At 48.4% G+C, this 22,837-nt stretch overlaps 1 protein-coding gene across 1 annotated transcript; it reads right to left on the bottom strand.

Annotated features, from left to right (window-relative positions):
• Positions 1–764: 764 nt before the first annotated feature.
• LOC114246557 (uncharacterized) lies at positions 765–22,607 on the bottom strand. Its single transcript, XM_089737618.1, has 10 exons — positions 22,453–22,607; positions 13,145–13,328; positions 12,088–12,227; positions 11,384–11,521; positions 10,476–10,601; positions 9,986–10,078; positions 9,256–9,395; positions 8,586–8,693; positions 7,921–8,016; positions 765–7,317 (listed from the first exon to the last, which is right to left on the bottom strand). Exons 1-10 carry the CDS (start codon positions 22,514–22,516, stop codon positions 6,646–6,648), a joined length of 1,761 nt encoding a protein of 586 aa, XP_089593744.1. The 5' UTR covers positions 22,517–22,607; the 3' UTR covers positions 765–6,645.
• Positions 22,608–22,837: the final 230 nt, after the last annotated feature.

The raw sequence follows: 22,837 nt of genomic DNA, 5'->3' as shown, positions 1-22,837 counted from the left end.
GCCAGCGTAACCGAGCAAGTAGGTGAGCTCACGGGGCTCAAACCTGACGATTTATTAATTTTTTAGACATCTAGTGGTAAGTAGGTGTACTATTTAGAAAAGTACTCTTAAAGCTTTCTAGCTGGTCCTAATCTAATTTATAGATGGCGCAATTAAAATTTAACTAAAATTATTCTTGCATCCTAAAACATTTTGTCTACCGAACACGCCAACTTTTCTTAAATTTCACTTTTTTTCCTTACTGTGCCTTGCCTTTAGAGGCTACTTCAGCTTCACCCTAACCTTTGGGCCGAGTCACACCGGAATGGCAGCGGCTGGCAGCGGCCGGCGGCGATGCCAGCGGCCCCCGACGTCGCCGCTGGCGGCCTCGCGTGGCCTCCAGACTGCACGCGCCTAGTCTCCTCTTGACTAGTTTAGTTTCTTCATTCGGCAATGATCGTGTAATAAAAATGAAACCCGAAAATTATAATGTGTGTAATTACTGGTTGTAGGACCTCTTGTGGTGGTGGGTGGCGGCATTTACGTTGTAGATGTCTATGGGCTCCAGTAACCACTTAACACCAGGTGGGCTGTGAACCCGTCAACACATCTATGCAATAAAAAATTAAGCCAACTAGAATCCCTAGTTAAGGCTTTTAAAAAGATTACTATTAAAAAAATCCAATATTCGATCTTCGTTGGGCTACCGAATCACCATCTTCCAAGAAACCCTGCGCATTCTTGGATTTAAACGGAGGAAAAATTAAATCAAAAAACAAACACCGTTAAACAAACTATAATTTATTTACATTCATTTATTTAATTACATTTAGTACAAGCTGAACTTAAGAGGTAGTCCATTATCTTTGATTATTCATGCGTGTAGGTTTTAATTGCTTCGAATCGATTCATCTACTCGTGAGATTGTTTTTACGAATTCGTTTTTCTAAAACGCCCAAATATGCTACTGAGAATCATTCAAAATATACACTAATAAGACAGCAGCTTAGAGCGAGACGGTAGCACCTCCAATACAATCATGCAAGTCTTTCATGGCTTCATGCAGACATCATTTGAAAGAAAAGAAAAAAAAAACAACCGTGTACAAAATATCACGCACGGTCACCCGCCCCAAATTAGGATTCCTTGTCTTATGGGTACCAGAGACTAACATACATATACGTTTAAATAAATACATATATAGATAATAAACATCCAGACGAAGAGCAAACAAATATGTTCGTCACACAAATGTTTGCTCGACGCGGGAATCGAACCCACGACCCTCGGCACTACAGTCAGGATCGCTAATCACTGCACCACCGAGACAGCCTTTAAAATTTAATATCAACACAAAAACATTCCGTTAAAATCATGTTTTGTATCGATGTTCACATCAATACCAATACAGTAAGTAAAGCCAGTAAACGCCAAATTAGCGATCCCTACGATATACGATACTAAATATGAGTCGCACATAAAGTTGCCTTTAAATTCAAACATTACATTGTTTTATACTAACTACATAATCTCTAGCTATGGAGGGTAGAAGCACAATTGCAGTGTGTTAAAAAGTGTCCGTTGAAAGAGAGCCAATTAAGGTGGCGCCACAGTAGCAAGTGGAAGGATTTTATATGCAGCGCTATAAACTGGCAAACTTCACTTCGATCCAGCATATTCAACTCTGTTTAAGACTGCTATATTCATAATATCATTTCCACTTGCTACACTAGCGCTATTTCGACGAGTCTTCAAACGACAACTGACTATTTACAGGTTTCCAACTAGTCACATTTTTGTTTTTTTTATGGCTTAGATAGGTGGACGAGCTCACAGCCCACCTGGTGTTAAGTGGTACTGGAGTCAATAGACAGCTACAACGTAAATGCGCCACCCACCTTGAGATATAAGTTCTAAGGTCTCGGAATAGTTATCTACACAAGAAAGTGGGTCTTGCTTCTACCCTCCATAGCTCTAGCGAAGACTTTCATTGAAGGTGCTACAGTCACCCGCTCTCCGCATATGACAGTGACAGCTGTCATGATGACAGGCGGCGTTTAAATTTTTAAGTACCAAATCGTAACCGAGTTAAAGCTAAAATAATACAACTAACAACGTCAATAATCGCTAATCATAATGTTATTATGAAGAACGAACTAAAACCGCTAACTATTAACGATATGTTTCGTTAAGATTTTGATTGACATCTTTACGTAAACTTTATTGTTTCGAGTCGCTTCTCGACGCGTTTACCAGATCACGGGGCTATTAAGACGACTCTGAAGTGGAATAAGCATGTCTTTTTACTCGTGGTAGGACGTCTTGTGAGTTCGCGCGGGTAGGTACCACCGCCCTGCCTATTTCTGCCGTGAAGCAGTAATGCGTTTCGGTTTGAAAGGTGGGGCAGCCGTTGTACTGTTAAAAATGAGATCTTAAAACTCATGTTTCGAGGTATGTGGCGACATTTACGTTGTAGATGTCTACGGGCTCCGGTAACCATTTAACGCCAGGTGTGCCGTGAGCTCGTCCACCCATAGCTACGACGGCTGTAGCTACGAGATGTAATATAATGGAGTAGTATTCGAGGAAGGAAGCTTCAAGTGAGTTGCGCAGAGTGGGCTATGTGAGCTGTTCTCACTCAATCAAAAACCTCTGAAGCTAGTAGAAGTCGTTCACTTAACCCTGAGATCGACGTCTCAACATAATATAACCGCGATCCTACCATTTGTGACTATAATTATATATTTTTTTATATATGCATATGTGATGCGTAGACATGAGTTGCGTGTGACTAGGAGATGTATGGAAATTGTAGTGCAAGGTAGAGGGGGAAGAGGTCGACGGGTAAAAATAATGTACAGGGGTACAACACATTTGCCCGAAACACCACCCGATCCTGTGGACCGAATGGTAAAAAGTCGACGTCGCCCTAAACACGTCATTACGGATTCTCCGGATCCATTGACGGTGCTTTTAGGTACCTCAAGCATTGGTCGCCGTCCTCGCCGAGCCCTTCGTCGCAAGCGACGGTAGCGAAGTAAATTAACCCACAGACACAGCCCACTGAGTTTCTCGCCGGATCTTCTCAGTGGGTCGCGTTTCCGATCCGGTGGTAGATTCTGCGAAGCACTGCTCTTGCTAGAGCCAGTGTTAGCAACAACGTCGGGTTTGAGCCCCGTGAGCTCACCTACTAGCTCGGTTACCAGCCTCTCAAGGCTATCAGCTTAGGTAGGAAAAAAAGACCCGAAACATTCATTGGGTTCGGCGGCGTTCGTGAGAGAAAGTAGTCGTGGGCAAGATTTGTGCGAGTCTTTATCTTTAAATTTTGGTAAATGGATGCTTACCGTCAAGATAATAAATACAAAAGTGCTTATTCTGTATTCTGACTGTTTGGTGATTAGTTCAGTGGCTATATTGAATTAGAGTTTGAGAATCAAAAATTTTGTAATGTTTAAATTGTTTTTTAAATGGTTTTTCTTCTAGATCCTAAATATAACATATAATACATTTATTTATTAAATGAAAATAAAGAAACAACCATTTTTGTGCTTCGCCGACAGCGCGGAACTGCTTCGCTCGACGCAACGCGAATATACTTACATAATTGATTCGTAAAAGCGATTGCAAACGTTTTTTAATTGTTTTGTGGGTAGTTATTGCGGCGGCATGTGACGTCACATCGGGGACGCGCGTGCGAGAGAGACAGCGATCTCGGAACACTAACACATCACTGTGTTCACATTCATTTATATATATACCTATTTATCAATCGATTCAATCGTAATATGAGTAACTTCCACATTAAAAACGAGCAGTGAAATCTTTGCTGATTTTTTTTTAATTACAAATACCAACAAGCGATAGTTTCATATTTAATTCCTGTTCAGAGCCCATAGACATCAACAACACAAATGCCGCCACCCACTTCGAGACACGGGTTCTACAGTATAACGGCTGCGCAATCCATAATGGGCAGATATAATTGGGAAAAGCGGATGGGAGACAATCGTGGACCATTAAGGTTAGACCAACAGACAGACAATTCCGTGCGGCATCATCTGATAAACATTTAAAGTTTTTTTTTTTAATACGTAATTTTATGAATCTATCCACGTATGAAGTAATCGCCTTCGCAGAAAACAATATTGATTTAAAATAAACATTAGCGTATCGTACGTGAGCAAGCAATGTATCACAAACGAAACGTTCTCGGGTCAACGAACGCGGCTGTCAACGGAACACGATCAGAGCCAGCAATGTATGATGGACTTTTTTTTCTATCACAATAAAACTTCAACACTAAATTTCATATACGGAATCATAATTAAAAATAATAATAGGCCCGAATTAGGACTCACTGTGTTATGGATACCAGAGACTGACATACATACATAAATACGTTTAAATATATACATATATAGAGCAAACAAACCTATTCGTCAAACGAATGTTAGCCCGATGCGGGAATCGAACCTACGACCCCCGGCGCAACAGTCAGACCCGCTAACCACTGCACCAACGAGACAGTCGTATTAACTATCAATACACAAGCCGAAGTTGACAGTGTCAATGGCCTCACTGACGCGGACTCCAAAATTTGAAATACATTGCGGGCTCATATAACTTGAATATAACATAATACTTAAGATCGCTTATGATTTTTTTTACCTAGTTTATTTATATATATGTATGTAATAAAAACGGCTGCCTTATAATTAAAACTTAGAAGTTTTTAAAGTATAACATTTGAATAAGCTTATGGCACTTTCAAGTTTAGTTGAAGTTTCTTAAATTTTTTGTTCTTATAATATAATTACGATTATCGTTGTCCGATTAATTTTAAAAATCGATATTAGCTAGTATCGATTTTAAATAATATTTTACACATCGCTAAGTACGTATTCGATTAATTATAATTAAGTGTAAGGCACTAGTATTGTAATCTGTGTTGTGTAGTGTGAACAATATCGGGCGATTAGAACCATAAAGTCGGTAGTTGAGGCAAACGTGTCTAAGAAAAACTACCCGCTCTATGGTTTTAATTTCCGGATAAGTTATTTTCTTGTTCCGTCGAGATCTTTCAAAGCGACGTCCAAATTTACATATGAGATTCGTTTACAATCTTTAAGATTCGACAAGGGAATTCTACGCTAAGCCGAAACGGCAATGGGTACGAAATCAATTACTAAAGTATTAGGAGCCAACAATGTACAACTATTTTGTTTTACTGAAATTATATTTCATCTCAGTTGATTAATGTCTCAAATTAATCATCTTCGTTTCATTTCACTCCATATTATCGTTTTTCATAAAAATAAGAATATAAATTAAAATCAGACATGACTTAAATGTCTTAGTTACCAGGTCATAATATTCCATAAAAAAAATCAATCTTAGTGAATTATAAATTTTTTTATTTGCCTTATTGGCAGACGAGTATACGACCCACCTGATGGTGAGTGGTTATCGTCGCCCATGGGCTTCAATAATACCAGGGGCGGAGCCAAGCTGCTGCCTACTGTACATTTATTTTGTCTTTGTTGTGTTGGACAATGTTACCGGGGTATATGGATCTTATAACAACCGCCGTGGCTCACATTGAGACGTGAGGTCGCAATCGTATGGTACAAACAAAACCTACGGGAGTTCATGACCACTATACAGACAGGCTGTTCCATTTAATTTTGATCACCAACTTCAGATAAGACACATCGAAATGACCTCAAATGCAAAATTTGCTTTGCTATTATTGACCTCGTGATTTTTGTAACCACTACATTGCGGAGTCACAAAATATCGAATTTCCTAAATGTGAACCTTAATGTCCAACGACAGCTGAAAGAGGGAATTTTGGAAACTTTTACTACCCATACGCCACGAAGGACTGGCTTTGGTCGCCCTTGGACATCAGCGATGCCAAGGGCTCAGCTACGTCCGCCCCTACCGAGAGCTAACTAAGCTTCTCGAATAATGAACAAGTTCGATTAATTAAAATTACAAATTTAAAAATGAATTTTGTCGTATTAATAATACTATATTTCCAATAAAAACTAATGAAGTCTCTGTAATATCTTATTAATATAAATTTCTAAAGTTAGACTATAAGGTCGAGTTACCACTGACCGTAGGCGGATGACGGCGTTATGACAATTCCCTTTGCCCGCGGACCGGACCGACGGCGCTTTGAAAGAATTCGTCGCAGCGAACATCTTAAGACTAAACTTAGTAAAAGAGGCAAGGGTGCGAGAAACTTGCGTCACAACAGTGTTAATGTCATAGTCAACAACATCGGAGCCAGCAAGTCGGTTGTGAACAAAATCACTAGGCACTCCATGTTTTTCTTGGAAGCAACATCAACTGTAGTCCGGCCGTTGAGAGTATGCTTTTATGGCGAGTCACCATCAGACTCACGACGTGGGTTTGAGGTGGCGTTAAGCATGCCATCATTTATTTTTCATTATTTATTTGCACTATTAACGAATGACTATTATTAAGAAATAAATCATTGTCAACATACCCTCAATTTGGTATATGGCAGTTTGCATGCTTTTAACGGTCAGACAATTATTTAAAGAAATTATCCTAATGATTTTCACAGACCGTCTTTAAAGATATGACCGATGACCGACTTGCTGGCTCGGCGGTTGGAGGCTGCGTCATCAGCCGCTAGTGCGGCGCCAGAGAGGAGGCAGTGCCGGGCGCGTCATTGTCGATATCCGGCAGGTCGTCGATGACCGAGCTCAGGGTGGGGGCGACTCCGTTACTCTCCGGGGCTCGCGGTTGGCTGTCGGAGGAGGCGCCCGACGCTAGATCGTCGTAGCGCGGCGGCATCTCCACGTTGGTCCTCGCCTCCATATCGACCCTAAGATTCAGCGCTTCCCTGCTGAGGTACTCTGGCGGCGGCCCGAAGAGCTTGTAGCGGACCGCCTCCGCGTAGGGCGGCGGCCTCGCGATGCCGTCCGAAACGACCGGGTAGTTCTCCAGGTCGGCGCCCAGCAGCCGGATGGTCCTGCCGTTGAGCGTGTACGTGTCCTCGTCGTCGACTTCAGAAACGTTGGGCGTGTCCGGTCTCCGGTCCCGGAAGGGCAGCGTCAACTGGAACCGGCCCAGCTGCAACGTCAGGCGCTGTCGGTCCAGCGAGCTCCTCGCTCGTCTGCGGAACAGTTCCAGTGGGGCGGCCATGTAGTTGAGGTCCCTGCCCGTGGCCTGAGACTCTGGGCTCGCGAACAGCTCCTCTTGGAGGTCGCAGTACGTGGGGCTCCGGTAGTTTTGGATGCTGGAGCTGGTCGAGGAGGCCCTGATCGCGTTCATCTCCACTTCGGCGGGGGGGAGTGGGACCTGGAATTGTTTAGTACTAGATTAAACTAATGAACCAATAACTATCCAAGTATACCGGTGGTGCAGCAGTTAGTGCACTCAATTGCTGGGCTGAAGGTCGTGGATTTAGTATTTGGGCAAACATTCGTGTGACGAACAGGTTTTGTTTGTCTGGGCGATTATATCTATATATAGTTGTCAGTACGAGTAACGCCATCTGTCGTTAAATAGCAGAAATGGATATCAAAACGATTAGTACTATCTCAATTGGTCTCGATAATTCTAGACATGTCGTGTGGACTATACAAGCGTGGTAGAGACGACGTGAGGTCGGTCAGTGATCAGCTGTACTAAGGCGAAACCATAGTATTTGTTAATGCCGGGCCCCGACGCGTAACTATATGTATAATATATTTAAATTTATAATACATAAGTTCCCACTGTAGAAAATAGCCTAGTTGGGAGCCGGGTGATGTCCCCGGTCATTATTATTATTACGCAGGAGCTAGTCCGGACAACGACCTGTCATTGAGCTCAACCACTACCTGTATCTGCGTGGAAGGTATGCAGCTCTTACTGGGACCTCACACACGAGAGGGCCGGGAGTCACTCAATGACAGTTACCTGTCTGTATCTAGACGAGAAGATGGCTGACAGACTCGCCAGCCCGAAGCCGGGTCTGGTCTCCAGCTCAGCGGCCGGAGGGCATCCGGGATTGCACTGTGAACAGCAGACCATACATATTATTACCGGTACTGATACTGTCGGTGCCACTGCCGTGCGAGTTTGACAGTAATATTTCTTAATAACGGACAACAATAATTTTTAAGAGCATTAATATGGAAATATGTGTTTTTTTTAGTTTTGATGTGAGTTTGAACTGGATATATTTGTATGTAAAGTTGAGCTGGGAGTCTCTTGCAACTGTAAATGTAATGTAACGTAACGTTACGTAACGCGTAACGTGATGTCACTCTCCTGACTTAATAATATAACTCTTATATAATCATGTCAACCCGTCGCTTCCTTTCGACTTGAAAAGAGGACGATCAAACATGCATTCTTTTTTTTATTGCTTAGATGGGTGGACGAGCCCATAGCCTACCTGGTTTTAAGTGGTTACCGGAGCTCATAAACATCTAAACGAACCCTTCGAACCAAAACGCATTACTGCTTCACGGCAGAAATAGACAGGACGGTGGTACCTACCCGTGCGAACTCACAAGAGATTCTGCCTAAAGAGAGGTAATATAGACTCTTCACACACGAGTGCCGTGAGGAGGTCGCACCTGCAGGTTCTGTCTGGCGGGCGAGTCGTGCGGGGAGTGCGCGGGTGAGGCGGCCCGCCCGTCCTCCAGCAGACGCGACGCCTCGTAGCACGGCGGGAAGCGCTGGGTCTGCGAGACACAAGCACACCCTTCAATTAAGTACACTCTAAGAGCCAACACTGTAACTATACTTGGGACCTTAGAATTTATATCTCAAGGTGGGTGGCGCATTTACGTTGTAGATGTCTATGGGCTCCAGTAACCACTTAACACCAAGTGGGCTGTGAGCTCGTCCACCAATCTAAGCAATAAAAAAAAAACACATAAACAATACTGGTGTTCCATTGGTTATGGAGTCACTACATCATAACATCAATGCAGCTAGACTTGAGAAGTGAGGTTTAATTCACAGTTGTATATATATTTTTTTTTTATTGCTTAGTTGGGCGGACAAAAGCTCACGGCCAACCTGGTGTTATGCGGTTACCGGAGCGCATAGACATCTACAACGTAAATGCGCCACCCACCTTGAGATATGAGTTCTAAGGTCACAGTATAGTTACAACGGCTGCCCCACCCTTCAAACCGAAACGCATTACTGCTTCACGGTAGAAATTTGTAAAACTCTTAAGCGGTATGTCCACACAGGAACCGCTATTGTATCCAGCGCTGGTGCCAAGCGGACGTGTACCTGTGCGTAGTGGACGCTGTAGTGGCGGCGAGTGGCTCGCTCCGCGTGGGCGTAGCTCCGGAGGGCGGCCCGCTTCATGTGCATCTTGCATATCGCCGATATCAGCAACACCACCGCTATCATGAAGATCAAGGCGCAGGCTGGATGGCACAGGATAATCAGAACCAGTATTGAGCATTGTTAACCACTACAACAATGAGGTGATCAAATAGTGAAGGAAACCAGGTGTTTTAATAATGTTTTTCTAGCAAGCAATGTAACATGAATCATAAATCAGCTGATTGGGTCAATGACCTCGAAGAACGCGAGAGCTGCAGTCAGTTGTTTTGTCATACATTGCGAATTCGTGAAATATTTAGTTATATTACTGTAAGTGGGTGAGCAAGTATATAGCGGTTTAGACAACCCTACACACCTAAAGATCGGACAGTATAGATCCAGATTCATCTTGCCCATTAGGCAATCGACCCTTTAAGCTCTTGGTACTACTTCCCTAATCTATCCTTATATGGTACAAATCAACCCAGCGGTCGGTATCACCATCTGTTGATTATATCTGAACTTCACACGGTCCTCACTGAAGCCCACAGCTGCGAACTAATATTAATCAAGACTTCAACCTGACGCCTCAAGGTACGACGACAATAGCTTCTGATCTTACTAAAGGCCTCGCCAGTATCCATGAGCCTATCATGCACCTGCCAGTGTACATGGTCACGTAAAGACTCACCGGTCACAGTGTAGATGGTGGATTGTATGAAGCCGTAGTCGTCTGGAGCATGTCTGTCATCGAACACTTGAGGGTACTCCACTTCAATAGGACCTGTAATGTAGACGGTATCAGTTCAGTTACCCAGTCTTGAAAATGAGGGGTTAGTGAAGCAGAGAAATGAAATAAGAATACATTTTATAAGAGCTGTTTGGATAAACCGTACATATAATAACCAACAAAAAAAAGTTTAGTTAAGTTTATTAATTGCAACAGTTTTTAAAAATCAATTACAATGGATGACGTCATTAGCGGTCCATTTTTTTTAATGCACTTAATTTACCTTTTGAAGTGCTAGGAAGTAGGTACAATTATACCCGATAATGTGTTTTTAAATATGAAAATAAAAAAAAATCCTAATAAAAATGAGTTTAGAAATATCGGAAAAATAATGTTCCCTACAAAGCGTTAATTGGCCCCAAATGACGTCACATGAGTCTCGTAACGTTACCCTCGAGCCTGGAGTAGGAAGGGTGCTCGTTGCAACAGGCCGGCTGGCGACATAGCGCGGCTGGCGCCCCGCAGCACGCCGCGGCCGGCACGCAGCGCCCGTCCGAGCAGTTCAGCCGGTCCGACCCTGCGGACACCGCTCCCATCACCACCAGCTCTGGGACACCCTCACGGGTGCCCGAACACTATCCACGTTGGAACACGAGGTCATAGTTTCTACTGTATTATATCACTTATAATTTAGGTAGTAGCAAGAAACCTTCACGTCATTACGGATCCTCCTGATCCATTAACGTTGCTTTTAGGTACCACAAGCAACGGTCACCGTCCTATTAACCCATAGACACAGCCCACTGAGTTTCTCGCCGGATCTTCTCAGTGGGTCGCGTTTCCCATCCGGTGGTAGATTCTACGAACCACTGCTCTTGCTAGGGCCAGTCTTAGCACCACTCCGGTTTGATCCCCGTGAGCTCACCTACATGTTAGGGCGAAGCTGATATAGCCTCTCAAGGCTATCAGCATAGGTAGAAAAAAAAAGGAAACCTTAGCTTTAGGTCGAGCAGGCAGACACCGTGATCCTGTCTATTTCTGCCACCACTATATATCCCAGTTTTGAGGGTAGAGCGCTTTTACGCCATATAATTAGGACTTCGGTGATGGCTCAATGTAGGTGTAAAGTGAAACCCACTAAATGCGGATAAAAATAATGTTTGTGCAAATATTCAAGAAGATCGGATGTCTCGGAATCATAAATGAACATTAAGTTGAGTTATATAAATTGGTAAAATTAATAAAAGCGTTTAAATATTCAGCATACTGCGAACATTTTATTTGTGTCTTAGTTATGTATCTCCTGAACCCATCACAGTAGGCAACGTGTGGACTCATTGAATGTTGCGGTTTACTCACGCATGCAAACGTTCTCTCCGCACATGAGGGGGTGCTCGTCTTCTGCGTCGGCGCAGTCCGTGCGGCCGTCGCACACGTAGGCCGGCAGCACGCAACGGAAGCCGCAGCTGAGGGCCCCCCTGGCGCAGCCCACAGCACCTGGACACAAATGTACGTGTACCTCCAATACCGGAGCCTTCAAAGACATCATTGAATAACTCTGCCCTAGCGGCAAACGTAGGCAAACATTCCAACTCCATACAAATTTGAGTTAACTTTTACGCTATCGAGAACGTCACAAAACTCACACTAAGCACACAGGTAACCTCGAGAAGTTATAATACTACGTTCACCGAAGGTTGAGGTGAGCTCACGGGACTCAGTCTAACGAATTTGCTAGCACTAGCTGGTGGTAGCCTCTTGGAGTCCTTGCAGGTAGGTACCACAACCCTGTCTACTTCTGCAGTGAAGGAGTAATGCGTTTCAGTTTGAAGGGTGGGGCAGCCATTGTAACTATACTGAGATCTTAGAACTCAGATCTCAAGGTCGGTGGGGCATTTACGTTGTAGTTGCCTATGGGCTCCAGTAACCACTTAACACTAGGTGGGCCGTGAACTCGTCCACACACCAAAGCAGCAAAATAAAAAAGTTACAAATGGAGTTTTAGTGTCAATCACAACCTACACAACTTTCACAGTACGGGAATTAGTATATTTTATGCATACCTTTATTTTGTACAACAATATACTTTGTAACACTGAATGGTGGGGCCGAACACATGTAATGACCGCTGTCCGAGATCTGGAGCTCTGTTTTGTACAATGTACTCCTGTTGCTCGGCGCTAATGTGTCCACTGTGTATGGTCTACAAAAAAATGTTATTTATGTTTTTAAATTATATCTAATTACCATTGGTAATATTGGTGAACCAATGTGAGCAAGTGCCATAATGGATTTCCTCTGGTAAAATGAATTTGAAATCTTTAATCTAATAAGATTTGTCGTAAGCTTATTTCTACTATGAATTAATTATGTGTGCAAATGTAAATGGTAAGATGTCATGTAATCAAAGTGGCAACAATGTGGCTGTATGTGCTGGATCCTACAATGCATAGATCTACCCTCATTAATACACAATAGTTTACTCTAATAGATCTTAATTTTATTACATCCTTGCAGCCTGGATTGTATTATTATTCTTATTTGCCAAGACGCTAGACAAAAAACACAGATAGATAGATAGATAAGATATATTATGTATTAGTGTTTTTATTATTATTATTATTATTGTAATTGTATATTGTATCAATAAGTAAATTGATTAGATTGTACTCTTTTACCCACTTATGTAAAGCTCTTTAAGAACGGTTAGCTTTTTTCTTTTTTTTTGGTAGATAACTCAGTTGTTGAGTTAAGCTCGCCATTTTATAACTTTTCGCAATTATTGTATTCTATTAGCTGTGTGTACAATAAAGAATAAATAAAGAAAGTGTAAAAACATAACCAACAAACTAAAAATATGCTATTATCCATCACTCTAGTCCACTACATTGCACTTATCTGAATTCATTACACCAAATTCACTACAATTAGCTAGACAGGGAAAGAAGGCCAGGGGTGCCCTTAAATTCACGACAGGTTGCATGTTCAGTGGCATTCTCTAATTCATCTCTCAGAAATGAACTCACTACCTGCACAATGAATTGGTGGATTGCTAAGATATGGGTCTGACAGACTTTGACAGAGCCAAGCTGCTAGGAGTGTTGACGGACAAAAACTTACGTTTTAAAATCTGTGATATTTCCCAGATCCGAAGCGACATAGTTCCAGACATATCTCCTCTTTGTGTTGTCCCCTTGCAGCTCACAAATGAGGGTCAAATTGTCATTTACTCTCTTCACCAGGACGTCTGTGTACTGAACATCACCTGGGCTGTACAGGAGCAGATGTGGTATGTCTGATGCACCTGAGGATTAAAGATTACGGGCATATCAATAGGAGTATATTCCTAGAGGTCCACTTGAATGATGCCGTTTGTTTTTTAAGTATATTAAAATGTTCATTAAATGTTGTGGCTCAAGTTAGCTACTTAATGGTAGTTAGTTATCAGAGCCCATCATACCTCATGTAATCACTACGTCACTGTCATTACTCAATTAATGATATTCTCAATTACATACATTAGTACAATAGCTGTTACCCTACAAACTGTAGAACTTGCTTGCTTGACTCACAGAAACAAGTAAGGTGGTATGTTTTTCAAGCTTTTCCAGTTGTCGCAGAATCTCAGGACAGCAAATATATAACATTAGTTGTGTCAGGAATCTTTGAAATTCCCGGGATCTGGACGGGACCTGCAGCACGCAATGATTGCGTGCTGCGGGTCTCGCCTGCGAGGGAGATGCTGGACTTCCACCGGGCGCGTCCGTAGGTGGCGGATCACGGGATCCTCTGGGCGACATTCCCAGAGGTATCGTCCGATCTTTTTCGTTGCAAGGATTCTTAGGTTTAGGTCCTAGGTTTAGGATTAGGTTTAGATATAGGTTAAGGTCCTAGGTTTAGGATTAGGTTTAGGATTAGGATATTTTAGCTAGGCTTTGCAACGAAAGAGATCGGATGACGCGGACCAAATCAGCACTAGGAGGAGCGGAAGGTCGGCGCCCTCCACACTCTTCACTAAGTGAAGAGTGCTCCTTCTGGAGAGTGCAGCTTCCGATGGCACCGGTTTGCCGGCATGCCGTGAGCGGTGACACCCTGTGCCCCGTTGTCGTGGAAGTGAGCCGGCGTTGCATGTCTGTGACTGCTGGCCGCTGGTTGCCATGTCCCCGGCTTCGGCTACAGGGGAGCGCCCCTCAGATATGGGGGGTACCGGTTCGCCGGCGTGGCTCCGTGGTTGCTCGTTTCGAGCGTCGGGCGGTGGTCTACCGAGTTGCCCTGGGCATTCGGTGGGCGACCGGCCAACCCGTAATCCCCACTGAGTGGGGGGCGGTGACCGCTGCCGCAAGGCACGGGGTCGCGAGGACGTAAACCTCTATAAAAAATACCCCAATCCCAAGCTCCGATGCCTGGCGAAGGGATGAATGGCTGGAGGGAGTTCAGTCCCAAGGGCATCACTCGATCCCAGGGGACCAAACCCCTGGTTAAATAACAAAGGAAAAAAAATGAAAATGGACAATTGCAAACAGATATTACCCCAGGAGGGTACCTCTCGCTCAGCGGGAGGAGAATCCCTCCGTGCCTCTGAGCAATCGGAGGCACGCTGCCCCTCGTATTCTGGGGGGGGCAACAATTGCCAAGAGGAAGGCGGCGGCAGCACGAGCCGCGAAAGGGAGAGGATCCCACTCGTGCACCCCGAGCGCTGTGACAGTGCGCTCTCACTGCGCTCGACCCAAAGCTCCGCAAGGGGCTGCGTGTCGAGCGGTCGGGAGTCGCCACTTTTCGTCCACGACAGCGCCGGACTTTTCGTCAGTCGGAACCAGGCTGACCCGAGAGCTCGAAGGAAGCGGAAGTCGGTCAAACGACCGGCGGCTCCCGCTCCCTCCGAGTCCTCGGAGGTGGAACCCGCACCTGCCAAGTTCCTGGCAGTCGAGGAAGGGCTGGTGAATGCTACGGCGTTACCCCCCATAGGATGCGGACCTGCACGAAATTTGACGGTGACCTACGGCGAACCGGTTGTCACCACCCCGGTGCGGACCAGTGCCTCCCGCCGTAGAGATACAGCTCATGTGAGGGAAGGTGAGGTTGAGCGACTATCCCGCTCCCTCGTCAAAGAAATGGAGGCTACGGATCCACGGGGGACATTCGTAGTCTCGAAGGAGATTGTCTCCGCGGTGGCGACCAAATCGGGCTCGTTGAAGGGCACATATGTGCAAGCCCTGAACCGCGTGGCCACCGCCGTGGAGACACGACTGGACGATCTCCTAAAACGGACAAGCACGGACGAAGTGATTAGCCTGCGGTTGCAAATGGAGCAACTGCAGGCACTATACACTTCCGTCCAAGTAGAAAACGCGGAGCTTCGTGCGGAGAGTGCTCGGGTGCGGGAGGAGATGGCCAGGATGCGTGTGGTCCTTGACGATGTCGTGGGATGCCAAGGCAGCTCGGCCTCTCCGCCACCCGTGCCCTCACAGCAGGAAGCAACGGATAAAGACCGCGAGATAGAGGAATTAAAGAGGTGTCTCGCGATAATGGAGGCCCGCACGTCTACGGTGGAACGCGCAAGGCCTCCACTGGCGCACGAGCGGCCTGTGCCCACAAATGCGACAGCGACCGCAGTTGTACCAGCGCCCACGGGGGCTGCAGACAAGGTGCGTATGGCACCCGCCACACGAACGGTGCGCAGCTCTCGTGCACCGGCTAAGCCCGCTGGACGACGAACGCCCGCCCAGCCCACGAGGCCCCAAGCCGCTGCTTCTGCCCCGCCCCAGGCCGCTGCTTCTGCCCCGCCCCAGCCTGCCAAGGTGGGGCCTGGCAGAAGCCGCAAAAAGCGAGAGAGGGGCGTGAATGCCGCTGAGACGGCGCCGATCCCCCAGCCCCGCCCATTACCTCCTGCTCCGTCCAACATGGATGAAGCCTGGAACACGGTGGTGAGGCGGGGGCGAAGGAAGGCTGCAGCGCCAAGCACCCGAACCACCCCTGCGGTCGCCTCCCCTCAAGCAATGGGTCGAGCGACGACTGGGGGAGGGAGAAAAGGGCGCAAGGTGAAGAAACCGCGCGCCCCACGGTCGGCAGCGGTTGTATTAGAACTGCTGCCGGCTGGCAAGAAAAAGGGCCTCACCTATGGGGAGGTGATGGCTCGGGCGCGCGGTAGCGTCGACGTTGACGCCATAGGTGTGGAAGGGGGACTCCGAGTCCGGCAGACGGCCAGCGGGGCTCGGCTGTTGGTATGTCCTAGTGCTGACTCCGGCGCGGCCGCAGACAGACTGGCAGCCCGGCTTCGCGAAATTCTGCCGGACCCGGAAGTGGTGCGCATAGATAGGCCTGTCAAGATGGCGGAAGTCAAAGTGACGGGCCTGGATGAATGTGCCACTAAGGAGGAAGTGGCCGCCGCTATTGCGTCGCAGGGCAACTGCGCCCGCGCACAAGTGAAGGTGGGGGAGCCTCGGAGTTGTTACTCTGGATCTTTCACTGTGTGGGCGCGTTGCCCTGTGCAGGTGGCCACTCTTTTGGCCACGCCTCCACAAGGTCGGCCCGCCGACTCGCCGGGGAGGCTGCGCGTGGGCTGGGTGATAGCCCACGTGCAGTTGCAGGAGGCACGTCCATGGCGATGCCTCCGGTGTTTTGGCATCGGTCACGGCCTCGCCAAATGCCCATCGGCTGTGGATCGCAGCGGACTTTGCTTCCGTTGCGGTCAGGCTGGGCACAAGGCAGCCTCTTGCAGCGCCGCCACGCCACACTGCGTGTTGTGCGACGCGGCGAAGCGGCGGGCCGATCATCGAGCTGGAGGCCCGGCCTGCTGTTCCGCCCCCTCTTCCACAAAGAGGCGGCGTGGCGGGAAAAAAAGAGAAGAAAAAGGCAGAGAGAGAGCCGGCTGCACGTGAAGCAGCCGGCCCGTCAGTTCCCGCCGCGGCCGTCGAGCCGCAAGGCGGGACGGAAGACGAGGGAGCGATGGATGTGACACCTCAATAATGGGTCACGTCCATCGCTTCCTCCAAGCGAATGTGAACCACTCCGCCAGGGCGCAGGATCTCCTCGTCCACACCATGGCGGAGTGGTTCATCGACATCGCGATCGTCGCGGAGCCATACTTCGTACCTCCCGACCGGGAGGATTCCTGGGCCGGAGATGTCGATGGCTCTGTGGCGATCGTGATGCGACAGTCGGCGGCGTTACCCCCCCTTGGAATGGTGGCCAAGGGACCCGGGTACGTCGTAGTTAGGGTCGACGAAACCGTCGTGATCGGGGTGTACTTCTCTCCGAACAGGAGTCTCGCCGAGTTCGAGCAGTTTCTGGGTGGGCTCGAGGCGTTGATCCATCGCTTCGAGTCTCGCCCGTTGATACTGGCGGGGGACCTCAACGCCAAATGTACGGCGTGGGGTTCCCCTCGCACGGACTCACGCGGCGAGTTCCTGTCGGAGTGGGCCTTCGCGACCGGCCTCTGTCTTTTGAACAGAGGTTCGGTCGCGACCTGCGTGCGGTGGAATGGGGAATCACACGTGGACGTCTCGTTTGCGTCCTCATCCGCCGCGCGCCGTGTCCTTGGCTGGCGTGTCCTCGAGGGGGCGGAGACGCTCTCGGACCATCGGTTTGTCCGATTCGAGCTCTCTGCTTCCAGCTCGTTGAACGCGCCGGCTGAAGACGCCCGCGGCGAGGAGGAGCTCCCGCGTAGCGCTCCCCGATCATTCCCACGATGGGCACTGAAGCGCCTGAACAAGGTGCTCGCGGTGGAGGCGGCCACAGTGGCCGCGTGGGCGCCAATGCCCGCGCGTCTAGTGGACGTGGAGTCGGAGGCCGACTGGTTCCGGGGTACAATGCGTCGCGTCTGCGATGCTTCGATGCCCCGGATCAGCGGTCGCGCTCCACGTGGTGGTGCGTATTGGTGGACGCCCGAGATCGCGCTCCTCCGAGAGGAGTGCGTGCGGGCGCGCCGCCGAAGCGCCCGCCACCGCCGTCGCCGCCTTCGCGATGCGGACTTCGCGGAGGTAGAGGCCCGCCTGCATGCCGACTGCCGTCAGAAGCAGGAGGCACTGCGGCGGGTCATCGGCGAGGCCAAGTCTCAGAGCATGAAGACGCTCCTAGAGACGCTCGACCAGGATCCCTGGGGGCGCCCGTACCAAACGGTCCGCAAGAAATTGCGGCCGTGGGCGCTCCCGGTGACAGAGCGTCTCCAGCCTCAGCAGCTGCGGGAGATTGTCTCCGGACTGTTCCCGCGGATGGAGAGGGACTTCGAGCCCCCCTCCATGGGCGCGCCGCCACGGGGTGATGTGAGCGGTGATGCCCCTGCCGAGGTGGTCCCTCCGAGCATCTCGGAGGAGGAGATTCGTGCGGCCGTGTCGAGGATGCGGAGGAAGGACGCGGCCCCCGGCCCTGACGGTGTTCATGGTCGGGTCTGGGATTTGGCCTTCGGTGCCCTTGGGGACCGGCTCGTGCGGCTCTTTGAAGCCTGCCTCGAGTCGGGACGGTTTCCGAAACAGTGGAAGACGGGCAGACTTGTTTTGCTGAGGAAGGAGGGACGCCCTGCAGACTCACCTGCGGGGTACCGTCCAATCGTGTTGCTGGACGAGGCGGGAAAACTGCTCGAGCGAGTGGTGGCCGCCCGCATCGTCCAGCACTTGGCGGGGGTGGGTCCCGATCTGTCAACGGAGCAGTTCGGATTCAGGGAGGGCCGCTCGACCATCGACGCGGTGATGCGCGTGCGCGCCCTCTCTGATGAGGCTGTCGGCCGGGGCGGGGTTGCACTGGCGGTGTCCCTGGACATCGCCAATGCGTTCAACACCCTGCCCTGGTCGGTGATCGCAGGGGCGCTGGAGTATCACGGCGTCCCTGCGTATCTCCGTCGGCTGATCGGGTCCTACCTCGAGGACAGGTCGGTCATGTGCACCGAGCACGGTGGGGCGGTGCTCCGCTTCCCCGTCGAGCGCGGTGTCCCACAGGGGTCGGTCCTTGGCCCTCTCTTGTGGAACATCGGCTACGACTGGGTCCTGCGGGGTGCCCTTAGCGCTCCTCTCCCGGGTCTAAGCGTAGTTTGTTACGCGGACGACACCTTGGTCGTGGCCCGGGGTAGGGACTTGCGCGAGTCTGCCCGTCTTTCCTGCGCGGGGGTGGCCTTCGTCGTCGGCAGGATCCGAAGGCTGGGTCTGGAGGTGGCGTTCGATAAATCCCAGGCCCTGTTGTTCCACGGGGCCCGGAGAGCGCCGCCTCAGGGGGCCCACCTCGTGATCGGAGGCGTTCGCGTCGAGATCGAGGCGACCGGGTTGCGGTACCTCGGCCTCGTACTTGACGGTCGTTGGAGCTTCCGTGCTCACTTCGAAAGATTGGGTCCCCGACTGATGGCAGCCGCCGGCTCGCTGAGTCGGCTGTTGCCGAACGTCGGGGGTCCCGACATGGTGGTGCGCCGCCTCTACACGGGGGTGGTGCGGTCAATGGCACTGTACGGGGCGCCCGTATGGTGCCACGCCCTGACCCGTGACAACGTCGCAGCGTTGCGACGTCCGCAGCGCGCGATTGCGGTCAGGGCGGTTCGTGGGTACCGCACCGTCTCGTTCGAGGCGGCGTGCGTGCTCGCCGGGACGCCTCCCTGGGACCTGGAAGCGGAGGCGCTTGCTGCGGATTACGCGTGGCGATGTGATCTCCGCTCCAGGGGGGAGCCGCGTCCCGGCGCGGCGGAAGTTCGAGCGCGGAAGCTTCAATCTCGGCGTGCCGTGCTCGAGGCGTGGTCTCGCCGCCTGGCGGACCCCACCTACGGGCGACGGACCGTCGAGGCGATCCGCCCGGTCCTCTCGGACTGGGTGAATCGCGACCGCGGACGTCTCACCTTCCGAGCGACGCAGGTGCTCACGGGACACGGCTGTTTCGGTCGCTACCTGCACCTCGTCGCCCGGAGGGAGCCGACGCCGAAGTGCCACCATTGCAGTGGCTGCAACGAGGACACGGCGGAGCACACGCTCGCGTGCTGCCCCGCTTTCGCGGAGCAGCGCCGCGTCCTCGTTGCAAAAATAGGACCGGACTTGTCGCTTCCGACCGTCGTGGCTGCGATGCTCGGCAACGATGAGTCCTGGCAGGCGATGCTCGACTTCTGCGAGTCCACCATCTCGCAGAAGGAGGCGGCGGAACGGGAGAGGGAGAACTCTTCCTCCCTCTCGGCGCCGTGCCGCCGCCGTCGAGCCGGGGGTCGGAGGAGGGCGTTTGTCCAGCTCCGGCCCCTATGAGGAGGCAGTCTCCTCCCGGTGATGGTCACGGGGCGACCTAAGGGGGCTGAGACTGCGCCGCACGCTACCGTCACTCTAGCGCGCTGGCACCAGGAGGACGGGACGACGCGTCGGCGGCTGCGGACTGCGATGCGGTCCGCATTTTCGTCGTCGCTGTCGTCGCCGAACATACTGTGGAAGAGCAACCCGGTCGGCGGTGTATCGCGTTCCGACCCGGCAGGCTGGTTCTGGCCCAGCGGGGTATCCCGGAACACCAGCGGCATCGCCCGGGCGGCCTGAAGGGCCGCCGTACCGCGGAGACTGACGTCGTTGGTCGTCGACTGTCGCCTCGACGACCCGTCGGTCGGGCGTCCTCGGGGTGGCGCCGCGTGTCTGGTTGTAGTGTTGACCGCGGGAACCCCCCTACTCTGACCGGGTTTTGACCCCGGACGGAGATCGGACGCCGGGTGTAAGAGTGCAGGGGAGTCGTTTAGTGGGTGGGCCCTAAATTCCTTGGGCCCGCGGTCTGCTCTCAACACCTGCAGATCGTAGAGTCTCACATACCCCGCGCGCCCCCTAGGCGCGGGGACCTCGTAGGAGGTTCGGCCCTCGGCCCGGAAAAAAAAAAAAAAAAAAAAAGGAATCTTTGAAATTGTGCTTCCAATTACAACACAGTAATCTTGTTTCATAAAGCTTCTTTGTTAATGGAACTCGAAGGGCAATTATCAACCCTTGAATTATAAGCTCTAGAATAGCTCTGTCAGTAATACTTCATTAAATTTGTTTGGTCCTATTTTGCTGAGAATTCGAGTTAGTCTGTATTTATCAAACCTTCATTTATAAATCACAAATTTAAGACATAATTATAGTCTCATAGTGTCATTAACTTTGTTGGTGTATCAATTAAAATAATCTTAAGTATATACAAGGACCGTTCATGAGAAAACCTCATAGCTGTATAGCTCATAGCTCATTTAGAATAAAAAAAATCAAAGATCATTATACCTGTCTCATTCGTTTCACCTCTAATAAGAAATTATGCAATTAAAAATTTATTGTTTTTGGATGTAATAAATTTATTTAGGTAGCTTATTTGGATATTTATATCTTAACTGTCAGTCAAGACAACAGTCAATTCTGATTCTGTTTCCATAACCAATCACTGAGATTTGACTATTTTTGTAACTAAGACCTTTGGATTGAGCAAGTGGAATTGACATCTTCTATTTCTACTATTTTGTTTGTTAGTACGAAAACGGAATCACGTCTCATGTTTCGCTGGAAACATGATTTCATATTCCTGACTGGTTAGAATTCTTTTTCTATATTAGTTTTGTAGGCAAAAGAATATACAGGTCTGATAATCTATGGTGACCATATCTCCATCAGCAATGTTACGAGCACAGGCAAGCTACTGCCTTGTCAAAACAACTCCTCAGACCTCATTTAAACAAGGGCATTCCATAATACTTGATAAGCTGTGGAAGAGATTTCATTTCAGACCAAGAAATGGTAGAAAATATAACATAAGTACAGTTAGGCATTGAAGAATTAAAAACAGACCTTGGTGTTAGTACAGCAGTCAAGGTCACTGGCCACTAGACCAAGGATCAAAGCATAATAAACAACTATTTGAATGCCTATAGACATCAACAATAACGTAATAGTTCAATGACAACATCTTATAATTGTACCATCTTAATTACCATTAATTATTATCGGTTTGCAATATTTTTCATATCACCGGCATTTATTATTTTTTAATAATTTTTATATTATTAAAACTGCACAGTAATTCTTATAATAAAATTTTCATTAATTAATTACTTTAGGCTAGTTAAAATGCACTTTTATTTTCGATATTAAAAAAGAATTGGTTGAGTATGTTACAACTTTAAAGAATGGTTTATTTATGTTTTTTTTTTCCTATATCACATAGCACAAAAGTGAAAGGACCCATCTTTAAATACTAGCAGTGCTATTACCGTTAGAGTCCCCAGTCAAATATGCGTAATTTTTCGTTAAAAATAAAAAGTTGTTTTTCCGTTGTTTTTGACGGAAACTATAGCGAATTTATTGAGGACCTTGTCCTTAATCGATAATTAAATGCTACAGACCCGCAGTTATATAAAATCAAGGTCCTTCGACCGAAATTTTGGACGAAAAACTTATAAATCAAAGTTTGAATGTGGTAAACAAAATATGTGTTTCAAAACTGATGACTTCGGTTATTTCAATACTTACATGTTTCCGGACTCCAGAGTACAAAAAAAACACATAAAAATGTACAAGATGTTATTAAAAACATTTTTATTTATTTTAATACATTTCTAATTGTGACACTACTGTAAGTTCGCCATTTTCGTTTGTGTTACTGCGTATAATCTATGGTTTAACGTTAGCGTTCCGTTTTGATTTGACTTTATGTCATTCTTGCCTAGTGCTTCAACGTGTTGTAACTTAATCGAAATTCTTGAAAGTTACTTAATCATTAAATTTTTTTTAAATAGTTCCGTATTAGTTAAATGCACTACAAAAAAGGTGTATCAAACTATTTTATTCCTGCTTCCCGTACCTAGTAAAAGAAAGATTCTAAAGAAAGCTAGCTTTCTAGTAAAAGAAAAAACGA

Source organism: Bombyx mandarina, chromosome 23, assembly GCF_030267445.1.
Source record: "Bombyx mandarina strain Sakado chromosome 23, ASM3026744v2".
Lineage (NCBI taxonomy): Eukaryota > Metazoa > Arthropoda > Insecta > Lepidoptera > Bombycidae > Bombyx > Bombyx mandarina.
The sequence above is the reverse complement of the archived record's forward strand: the minus strand, read 5'-3'. Positions and strand labels throughout refer to the sequence as shown.